General features: G+C 45.8%; 1 protein-coding gene across 1 annotated transcript; it reads left to right on the forward strand.

Moving 5' to 3' along the window:
- Window positions 1-1,525: 1,525 nt before the first annotated feature.
- On the forward strand, window positions 1,526-9,496 carry LOC124234988 (granzyme H-like). The gene is made up of 6 exons (XM_046652685.1): window positions 1,526-1,607; window positions 3,238-3,354; window positions 4,496-4,643; window positions 5,176-5,311; window positions 5,519-5,776; window positions 9,464-9,496. Exons 1-6 carry the CDS (start codon window positions 1,526-1,528, stop codon window positions 9,494-9,496), a joined length of 774 nt encoding a protein of 257 aa, XP_046508641.1.
- Window positions 9,497-11,333: the final 1,837 nt, after the last annotated feature.

Raw genomic sequence — 11,333 nt, forward strand, 5'->3', positions numbered from 1 at the left:
TCCTATGGCCACAGGGTGACCCTGGGGGCCACCTCGTGTGTAACAACATGGCCCAGGGCATTGTCTCCTTTGGAAAAAAGAATGGGAAATATCTACAAGTCTACATCAGGATCTCGAGCTCTCTGCCCTGGATAAAATCACCCCCAGGTCTGATCCGTCCATATTCTCTGGGGCAGAGGCCAGAAATGCAGTGGGTAGAGGGTGATAGAGGGAGGCTGCCAGGGACTTAATAAACTTCCATCTCTAGAGCAGAAATACTTAATTCTTCCCTTATTTACCAAAATGTCCTAGAACCTATAGCTAATTGAGTAAATTTTTCTTCTGTTTTTCAAGAATCTCTAAATCTTCTATATAAGAATGGATTCAATAAAGTAAGCTCATTTTTAAAACATTCCTCTTAGAGAAGGTGAGACTAGAAAGAAATGGTCTGCTGAATGTTTGCCATTGATGAGTGTCCTTTGACAATGGGAAAAGGTATGTTGAGCATAAAGGTAATACATAGTCATCATAGAAAGACAGTTAATTGCAGAATATATCAATAAGAACATTAAAATTACCGAGAATACCACCACCCAGAGATCATCATCATTAATGCTTAAGCAGGTTGCCTTCCCTATTTTTCTGTTTTCATAAGACACTGTTGCTTTAACAGAATTGGGATTGACCTGTTTAGAACTCGTAATCAGTTCTTTTCCATTATTCTTTCATCTGTCATCATATTGGAGATAGTATTGGGATAATCTATTGGCAAACACTTATAATTTGGGGGCCCAGGGACATGAGAGCCATGGTTCACTGGACCCTGGACAGAGAATACTTACTGTATACTATTAGAATGATCGGCATCCATTTCCCGGTCATCTGACAACAGTGACCAGCATTTCTCAAGGGAGACCCCTTCCCCAGAAAACAGACACTATGATTTGGGTGGAACAATCCCCACCTCAGGGCCAGGAGTGCTACATGACTCAAGAATAAACCAATCAGGCTATTCAATTCCAGTGGACTCAATGATGGCTTGTTTTTGTCAAATGAATATCAAGGCCTGGATTTTGTTCAAAATTGTGGGATAAGAGAAGCCCTCTTGGTCACAGAATATTTTCATTTAAAGAGGGGCTTCTAGAGTGACTTCAGCATCATGGCAGAGTAAGCTCTTCCCTTGGACTCTCCCCTCTAAGATACAATGTAAAGGACATTCATACACCAACAGAGGACATATACACATCACAAAACACGTCTGGGAGACCCATGCAGCCATACGCCTGAAGGCTGATTCCTCTGGGGACGTGGAAGCTCACCCACAGGAGCTCCATGGAGAGAGATGGGTTGTGGAGGCGGAGAGTACGCAGGTGAAAAGGGTGCCCCATCCCCGCCCGGTACTCCAGCCCCAGAATCATCTGGAGCACAGTGTAGTGAGCATGGTAGTAGCAGCAGGGAAAGGGCGTAGGTGAGGAGAGGTGTCCCATCCCTTTCCACGCTCCAGCCCCAGGATCGCCTGGAGCAAGGCACAGAGAGGTTGGCGGTGATGGCGGGGAAAATGCGCAGACCCAGAGTCATCAGGAGCACAGCAGGGAGAGTGTGGCGGCTGGGGAGGGAAAAGTGTGCAGGTGAGAGAGATTCCCCTGCCCAGTACTCCAGCCCCAGAATCGTCCAGAGCACAGTACAAAGAGCTTGACATCGGCGGCTGGGAAAGGGAAAGTGCACAGTCCTGCAATCACCCAGAGCTCTCTACAGAGAGACAAGCAGGGGCTGGGAGAAGCACTGGGGAAGGAGAGTACCCCTTCCCCTTCCAGGTGATCCAGACCTGCCATCCATTAGTCACTCAGAGAGAAAAGCAGTCAGTGGCTGGAGCTGAGGAGACCCTGCTCATGCCAGGCCCAGAATACACAGCGCCTGATCCCCATCCTGTGGCAGAACTCAGCAGCTGCGACCAGAGGAAGCAAAAATCTACTCCATCAAGCAGTATGAGTAGGCATATTAAAGCTCCAAACCAGAAGGAAAATGACAAATACCCAGAAACAAACCTGAAGGCACAGAAATCCATAACCTAAACAACAAAGAATTCAAAACAGCTAATAAATGTTGGAGAGGTTGTATAGGAACGGGAAGCATCATCCCCTGCTGGTGGGAATGCAAACTGATACAGTCACTTTGGAAAACAGTATGGAGATTTCTCAAAAAATTAAAAATAGAATTACCATATGACCCAGCTATCTCACTCCTGGGTGATTTCAAAAGAACTTGAAATTAACAACACAAAGAGACTTATGCAGCCCTATGTTCATTGCAGCATTATTCACAATAGCCAAGACATGGAAGCAGCCCAAGTGCCCAACGACTGATGAGAAGATAAAGAAGATGTGTTGTATGTATACAATGGAATAATACTCAGCCATAAAAAAGACATAAACTTCCCATTCACAACCACAAGGATGGACCTTAAGGGCATCATGTTAAGTGAAATACGCCAGAGACAAAAACACCAAATAATTTCACTCCTATGTGGAATATAAACAAACTTACGGACACAGAGAACAATTTAGTGGTTACTGGGAGGAAAGAGGGGAAGCGCGGGCACAAGGGGAGCAGGGGCACATTTATATGGTGTTTGACAAATCTTAACATACAACTGAAATTTCACAGTTATAAACTATTTAGACCACAATAAAAATGTTTAAAAAAGAAATAAATAGGGGTTTTAAATATTCCAAAATACAAGGCTTGACTTGTGGTCAGAGAGGAAGTGTGGTTACCATTTGGGGTGTTTGGGTATGTCCAACTCTACAGGCTCCTAAGGCAGGTCCAGCCTCTATCTCTCACCACCAAGCAGACCCCACCACAGCACTTACCAGCCTCTACTCTAACCACACATTCTCAGTCCACTCCAGCCAGCCTCCATCTTCTTAAGGGCAGGAGCCATCTTGCTCACATCCCTGGACCTAACTTGCTAAATAATTATTCATGACTTCATCAGGATGGAAAAAGAGCCAAGAGCTGAGGGCCTTCTGGGGTCCAGCTCCGCTACTGGCTGCAGAACAGACTTCACCTCCTTCTCTCTTCTTGCTTTCACTTTGTGACTCAGCACTGGGAGTGCAAGTGTGGTTGGTGACAGTGCGACTGACACCTACCCCAAGCCAGAGAACTTCCAAAAACCACCCTGAAGATGACACAAGACAACAAGAAGCACAGGTCTAGAGGTCTGTGAGATCCTGAGTCATACCCGTGCTTTGTCCTTAGGGACAATATATCTGGAAAGAAGAAACACCAGCAGTTCTGACCTCGGCAGACCTTCAGGAAAGATGCAGCCACTCCTGCTCTTATTGGCCTTTCTTCTGGCTCATGAGGCTGGCACAGGTGAGTGACCATTGCCACTTCAGAGTCATCATCCCAACTCACAAAACCCTCTGTATTCCTGACCCTTCTGACAAGCACAGCTAGGGATTTTCCAGAATTTGAACCCAAGAACTTTCTAGACCCCAGATCCCATCCCAAACCTAGACTAACATGTCCAGTGCTGCACAGACACTCAGCAAGGATGGCAGGAAGGAAGGGTGTTCACTAAAAGATTTAGTGTGTGAGCCTTTCTCTTATCACCTGGAAAGTGGGTGCTCACAAAAAAGCATTGGCAGAGGACAAGAAGCTACAAAAGGCAAGTAATTAAAATCCCTCACTCTAACCCAAGAAAGGACAGCTCAGACAAATCGACGGCAGTAGTGAGACCTGTCGCTGGACTCAGCTTAACAACCAGTTTCATTTCTTGGTGCCCTCACCCCCTAACCCCTGCACAGGAGAGGAGCACAGGGTGCACTTGAGCTCAGAAGAGTCTGGATGACTGCAAACAGGGCTTCCCTGTTGCCGTGGCTCTGCCAGAGGCCCGGATACCCCCATTTTCAGCCCCACCTCCCCCCGCCTTACCAGGCCTTCAGTTGCTCCACAGAGTGCCCTCCCCACATGATGACGGTCTTCAATTCCACCAACATGATCCGCACCAAACCTCACTCTAAGCCTAAGTGAAGGCAATTCATTCACACAGCCAAAAATTGTCTGGGATCCTGGGCCGCGTTAGACCCTAGGACAAGAGGATTTTAGAAAATCCATCTCCATAAGCTCACAGACTGATTATTTGATAAAGGACGGGACATAATTGGGACATTAGCAGAGGCACAGAGGGGTTGGGACACTCACTGAGACAGAAGGCGTCAGGGGAGCCCTGTCCACCATCCCCTGGGCTCCACCATCATGAAGACAGCTCTTATCTCCTCCATGCATGGTCTGAAGTAGGACAGGGACAACAAGCACTGTCCTCCCTTTTCTCACAGAGGGTTCTGAGGCTTGACATTCAGAAAAGGTTATTCTGCTGCAAGGAGAACCTGGGAGGACTCTCCCCAGTGTCAGCAGGGCACTGTAGACCCCACCCTCAACCACCACCTTCCAGAGCCTTCCCTTCTGATCACAATGGCTCCCAGATAGCCCATCTTCCAGTGTTTTCTTTCAGAGGACATCATCGGAGGACATGAGGCCAAGCCCCACTCCCACCCCTACAAGGCCTTGGTTCAGTTTCTGCTTAAGGACCAAAAGAACAGGTGCAGCAGTGTCCTCTTGAGAAAGGATTTTGTTCTCACTGCTGCTCACTGCTGGGGAAGGTGAGGGGCCACCAACAACTGACACCTCCTGAGACCCCTAGAGGGACCCCTGTCCTCTGCCCAGTGCCTGCAGCCCAGGGGAGTGCCCCCGGCTCCTGGTAATTCAAGGTCAAAAGAGCTCATGAGAGGAGCCATCTGAGAGCATGACTGGTCCATGGAAAGTGAGAAATAGGACAGGGAAGCTTTGGGGTCAGATGGCCAGAGGTGAGAGCAAGTGGCCCAGTTGAGAAGAGAGACCACACTGGCCAAATAAAGCAACTGTGGAGGATGAAAGCATGCATTAGGGTCAAAATGCAAACTCAGAGAACTTTCACAATATTGCCCGAGGGCAAGAGAAAGCTTCTAGGTGACCTACCTTCTATGTCATTGAGAAGCACAGGGGAATGACTCACTCAGGGCCCAGTCCTCCTGTTGTTTTGATTTCTCCTAGGTTCCCCCGACCCTGCTCCACTGTCAGCCGCCCATTTTGGCTCCAGGGCTGGATCTCTTGTGATTCCATGCACCCCACATCCCCATTCTATTTTCTGTGAAGCCCAATCATTGTCACCCTTGGGGCCCATAATATTCAGGAGCAGGAGAGGACCCAGCAGGTCATCCCTGTGAGAGAAGCCATCTGCCACCCAGACTATAATCCTAAGAACTTCGTCAATGACATCATGTTACTAAAGGTAAGGGAACCTCCCTGCTGCTGTTGCTGTCCTAGGTCCAGATTGTTTCCCCTCCCTGTGTCACCTGTCCCCTTCCCCCCTTCCAATCCTGGCCACCTAGCTGGTCCCAATTGGCTCAGGTGAGAGGGAAGACAGCATGACCCCATCCCTGTGTCCAGGCCCAGGAGGCCAGTGGCTGAGCTGGACTTTCTTGCCTCGTCCCATCAGCTGGAGAGAAAGGCCAAGCAGACTGCAGCTGTGTGGCCACTCAGCCTGCCCAGGGGCACAGCCCAGGTGTGGCGTGGACAAGTGTGTAGTGTGGCCGGCTTGGAGGCAATATTCAATGGGCACTTTAGCAACCACTCTGCAGAGGTGGAGCTGACAGTGCAGAATGATCAGGAGTGTGAATTCTTCTTCCACGGCTATTACAGCAGGGCCACCCAGATTTGTGTGGGGGACCTAAAAATGATGAAGAACAGCTTCAAGGTAATGTTTCTAGCATCCACCTGGATAGGCCCTAGGAGAGAGCAAATGGGGAGCTCTCGGGGATGGGAGTGACCATATCATCATGCCTCGGCCTACAGCTTGAGCAGCCTGGGTCCACGAATCCAGTCTTTAGTTTTTTCCCCTGAGCGGATTAGGGCTGCAGGCTGAGGAAGGATCAGTCACCCCACAGCAGGGTTCTCACCAAAATTTCCCTCAGGATTGGAGAGAAAACCTTGGCCTGGGTAGAGCTGCAAGGAACAGTCAGAGCCAGGCTGGAGCCCTGAGATGAGGGAGGTGACAGTGCCTGGCCTGGCCCTGCTCTCCCAGGCAGCCCATAATAGAGACCGCTGAGCCCTCGGGTGGTAGGAAGGGCAGGACCATGAAGAGGCCAGCTCAGTCATTCCTTTCCCTGTCCCCAGGAGACTCCTGGGGCCCCCTCATCTGTGAAAACATGGCTCAGGGTATTTGCTCCTATGGACAAAAGAACGGGACCCCTTCAGCAGTCTTCATGAAGGTCTCACACTACCTGCCCTGGATAAAGAGAACAATGAAGTGTTTCTCACAGCAGGTGTCATGCTGACCTTCCTCTCTGCTTGACCACCTTTTCTGGGTCAGAGGCAGGACTCCCATGGGGCGGGGAGTGGGACTGAGGCACCATAATAAATGGATCTCTAGCGAGTGTGACTGAAGTCTCACTGACTCACTGAACCACTTTCAACACGCAACAGCATGCTCCAGGCAGCCCTCTGCTGTCAGTTGTGGCTGTCCTTCCTCCTTCCTCCTCCCGCTCTCCTTCCCCCTAAACCCCATGCTGTATAATTTCTCAGTCATACTTCTGTGGTGCTGAGCCCTGTGCCAGGGCTGAGTCTGAAGGCTGCCCGTTATAAAAAGACAGTCTTCTTCCCCAAAATATGTTCCTCCTTGGGCCGTAGAAAATTCTTACCTTCTCTAAGCCAATCACCAGTGACAAGAGATTTTCACATATTGAGGTATATGGGGTAACTATTCGAGTTCAGTACTGATTCAGCTTGAACCAGAAAGCCTGACTTATGGCCTATCAAACATACATTGCACATCTGCTTATCCATTAAAGTAAGGAATGCACTCTCTTAAGATAAGAATGCATACCTTACCTCCTATGCCCTACTGGTAATGCCCTATTTGTAACTCCCGGATAAGTCTCTTTCCTGGCATCATGGTCATGTTGACCTGCTAGTTTGCAACAGAATACCTCTTTGAAAATGTATCCTGGGTGTGTTTAATGTATCTTCCTTGTTCTAAAAAGATATAAGACTGTACTGAAACCCATGCTTCTCCAGAATGCCTTCTAAGGCCTTCCTGGGTTATAATCCTCACTCTGGCTCATAAGAAACTCACCCCAATTTTGATTTATAGGTTGGTTATGGATCATTTGCATCGACATTTCTTGGTGTAGTCAGCAGGATTTCAGAGAAACCCACTGGAGACCACCCGGAATCTACACTGAACCAGCATTCAGTACCAAGAGGGGCCCACTGAGCCCCCCAGATCACTGCATTCTTCAGTTGACCCTAGTGAGTTCTCCTGAAACCCAGACCTCCTTATTTTAAGTCAACAGGCCAGAGTTTATATGAGCTATTTCAAACCTTAAGACTAGGTGTCTTACAGGGTACCGGGACATACCCTAGGTAAGAAGAACCTAGGAGGAGAATTCCTAGGAAAAACCTAGGGGGAATTTCCTAGGCTGGGGGAGCCTAGTGGGAACTTTGGAGTGAATGGGGCAGGCTGACCTTTTGAATTTGGTTTTAAATTGTAAAGAATTCTGTTTATATAAAGTCTGAACAAACTGCTTGATAGAGAAATGAGAGACAATGTGTTGAACTCCAAAGAAAAGGGACATTGCCCCTCCTGGCTGAAAGGCATTCTCAGGTGACTGGGAACCTTAGCAGGAGTGTTGGAGGGTCAAACCTTCACAACGTGTAGTCATCCCATAGGGAACTCCACCATCCCTCACGGTAATTAATTACAGGCTCATCCCAGGAAGCTCATATGAGGGTTGGTCACCTGAGCTCTGAGCCCCCACAGTGTTTTTAGGCTGCTGGAGGGAGAAACTGAGGCACATAAGAGAGTGTTTATGACATTTCTTTAGGGAGTAACATAGGCAACACATTTCTGACCCGCTACACTGTCCCTATGAATTTTTCAGACTTTATAGCAAAACAAAACTAAAAGAAAAGCAGGAAATCAAGCTTCTAAAAGCCGACCAGTTCCTGAATGGGCTGCCTTACCTCCGAAATCCGCTGGCTTCATGCTGTGACTTGCAAGTGCTTAATGAAATAAGGATAGCTGTTAACGCCTGGCAAGATAACCCGAGATAATTTGAAATTACAGTGGCCACTATGAGGCTCCTTTTTAAGAGCCAGGTAACAGAGAAATTTTTAAAGAGTTGAGCTTGCCGATTTCCAGCACAATCACTCAAATTAAAGGTTCTGGAAGCTGTGAATATTTACAAATAACAGCAAAAAAAATCTTACTAAGCTTGTTTCATGTCCTGAGGGCTTGGCTTAATAATTGTCAGGTTAGAGGTCCCGAAATATTGTCAGACAAAATGTAGTTGCACCCTTTTTTGTGGTCAGAGATAGAGACAAATGTGAGTTGCACTCCATTTGTGGCTACGGGTCCTACCAAACTGCCACCAGCCTCAGGGGAATCACATTGGCCATTAGAAGGAACATTTGGATTAGATAAGATCATTTTAAAGTACACTTAAGGGGCCAGCCCAGTGGCACAGTGGTTAAATTCCCACATTCCACTTCTCAGCGGCCCGGGGTTTGCCAGTTCGGATCCCGGGTGCGGACATGGCACCGCTTGGCAAAAGCCATGCTGTGGTAGGCATCCCACATATAAAGCAGAGGAAGACGGGCATGGATCTTAGCTCAGGGCCAGTCTTCCTCAGCAAAAAGAGGAGGATTGGCAGTAGTTAGCTCAAGGCTAATCTTCCTCAAAAACAAAAAAAAGTACACTTAAAAAGCAAAAACTTCAACATCCCAAAATAGTCTTATTGAAAGTTTTGTCGCAAAAAGCTAATAGAAAATTAAGTAATAATATAAAAAGTAAGCTGGTACAAAAATTAGAATTTGGCTTTCTCTCTCAAAAGGGATGTGCTCTGTTTGCCCTTGACTGTTTCACAGCAGACATGATCAGCAGACACTTGATCTTGTTTGACCAAGTGTTTTAAAATCTTTTGATCTTTTTGACAAGCTCCTCCTCCATCCCCTAAAAAATAGTCAAATCCTGAATAAAGGCTTTCTTTTCACCTGGAAGAAGGAAGAGAATTTCTCTGAAGATTTTCAGAGGGCCCCTGAGACTTCTCAAAGAAATTTGTTCTGTCTTCCTATAAAGGGGGGGATACTAATTAGGCTTGTTTGGTGTGCTAAATTGCATGGGAAGCGTTGTCAAGTAAATGATGATAAACCTTGTTAGGTTATATTGTGTAGGTGAAGACCATTACTATTTTAACCTTGCTACCTTGCTTCCAACATCACAAGGGGAATAGACTACTGCATTCTATTACTTAATTGGTTTACAGATGAGTCTTACTTAAATGATAAGCAAGGATGTTATCAAGCTGGGTATGCTGTCCAGCCTCAAGAATGCCTGCTACTTTCTATTAACTCTGCTAACCCAGTAAAAGGTTTCCATCTATAGGTTCAAGAAATCGCCATGGAAGAAAAGAAATAAAGGTGGTGAAGAAAGGGGGGAAACAATACTTTTGGACACTTTCTCCCACAGTGACTCATAATGCCTATACTAGTTGTGCTATATGCCCAAAATATAATCTAGGGAAACTATTTCATGGATCACAAGACCACTTTCCTCTTCCTAAGGTACCCTTTGATGTATGGCAATTAGACTTTGTCGAAATGCCACCATCTCAAGGATATAAATATTATCTTGTAATGATCGGTATGTTCTCACAGTGGGTTGAGGACTTTCCTTCAGAAGAGTCATGGCTTTAGTAAAATTAAATCTATTTGTCCTCTAGTGCTCTTCAATCTTAGATCTACACCCTTTGGTAAGCATTGGCTGTTTCCTTTCAAGATAATAACTGGACGGCCTATGCAATTAGATGAGGAAATATATGAACCAACTTTGCTTAAGAGAGATATTACATTGTTATCAGGGTCCCAATGAGATGCTTAACTGAAAGGTTGGTAGGTGATTCTTTACACAGAGCTCCCAGACCTTAAAGATCATGGACTATAACCTGGAGAATTTATTTATCAGAAGAGGCATTAAATAAAAGACTCTTTGCAGCCCTGTTGGAATGGACCATACCAGGTACTTTTAACAAATTCATGTGCTGCACATCAAAAGGCATAGACTCATGGATTCACATTTCTTGTTAAAAAAAAATGGCCTCTCCACTTGAGTCAGTTTCAACTCCTATTCCTGATACCCAGCTTCAACTGACCAAGACAAATATCTCCCAACTAGAAGGAGAAGAAGATGGCATCTGTTGGAGATAGCTGTACCAAGATTCCGGCCCAGGCTTGTATTCCCAACCTTGTATCTCTGCATTTAAACCTTTGTTATGCCTAAACTGTCTACCTATTTTATAATTTTTCCATTTAAGATTTCAAAATACTATCATACTTGAAGAAATTGACTGATTTGGAACAGACTGGTCTTGAACGCCAGGCATTTATCGGGTGGCTCATAGTGGAACTCAATGGTTATGTGGAACAAATCTCTGGCCTTGGCTACTGCCTGGCTGGCTAAAACACTGCACCTTGAGTTTTCCTTGGATGCAGGGAAGGATTCAGACTGAGCTAGCATCAGTTGCCAATCTCCCTCTCTTTAAGGCCAGATGGTCTCATTCAGTCTTTCACTGGTATAACCACTAGGCAGCTAGCTATAGTTGTTCCTTCTCTGGGGCTAGAGGATATCACATCACACACAGAAGTCCTTAAGAATAGTCAAGCAGGAATAGCCTTATTAGATACTGAAATGTCTTTAATGAGAAAGGCTGTCCTTCAAAATAGAATGCCCTTAGATATTTGTACAGTATCCCAAGGAGGTACATATATATCATTCAAACTGAATGCTGTGTTTTTATACCTGACGAGTCCTCCAATGTATCATCTCTGCTAAGGCACATGAAAAAAAAAAAAGCAAGTGAATGCCTTAAGTAATCCTATACCTGGTCTTGATTTGTTTAGTTGGCCTTCTTCTGACATTGACTTCAATTTGTGACCTGGATTGCAATTCCTAATTCTACTACTCCTTGGAATTCTTGTATTAGTCATAATATTCAAACTAATTACTGTTTTCTCAGTGTTGTATGACTGATATGCAAGCTAGAGTAATGATTGCTCAGCGACCTGAGATGGTTGATGGATCTTATAACATTGGATTAATCCTCTTTTCTTGAGGTTATGCCTAAGAGCTCATTTTTAAGCTAATCATTTCAACTATTGCATTACCTGTTCTATGATAAACAATGTAACTACAGGAAGTCATGTAAAAGCACATGTGCAATGTTTGTGTGATAATCCAAAAATAACTGGCAAGTTAC

The sequence above is a fragment of the Equus quagga genome, chromosome 2 (genome assembly GCF_021613505.1).
Source record: "Equus quagga isolate Etosha38 chromosome 2, UCLA_HA_Equagga_1.0, whole genome shotgun sequence".
In the NCBI taxonomy this organism is placed as follows: Eukaryota; Metazoa; Chordata; class Mammalia; order Perissodactyla; family Equidae; genus Equus; species Equus quagga.

Coding starts and splice junctions, on each gene's coding strand:
- LOC124234988 (XM_046652685.1), top strand. CDS start 1,526: ATGGCGGGGAAAATGCGCAGACCCAGAGTCATCAGGAGCACAGCAGGG. Junction 5,312..5,518: donor ATGACATCATGTTACTAAAG/GTAAGGGAACCT, acceptor TCGTCCCATCAG/CTGGAGAGAAAGGCCAAGCA. Junction 5,777..9,463: donor TGATGAAGAACAGCTTCAAG/GTAATGTTTCTA, acceptor TTCCATCTATAG/GTTCAAGAAATCGCCATGGA.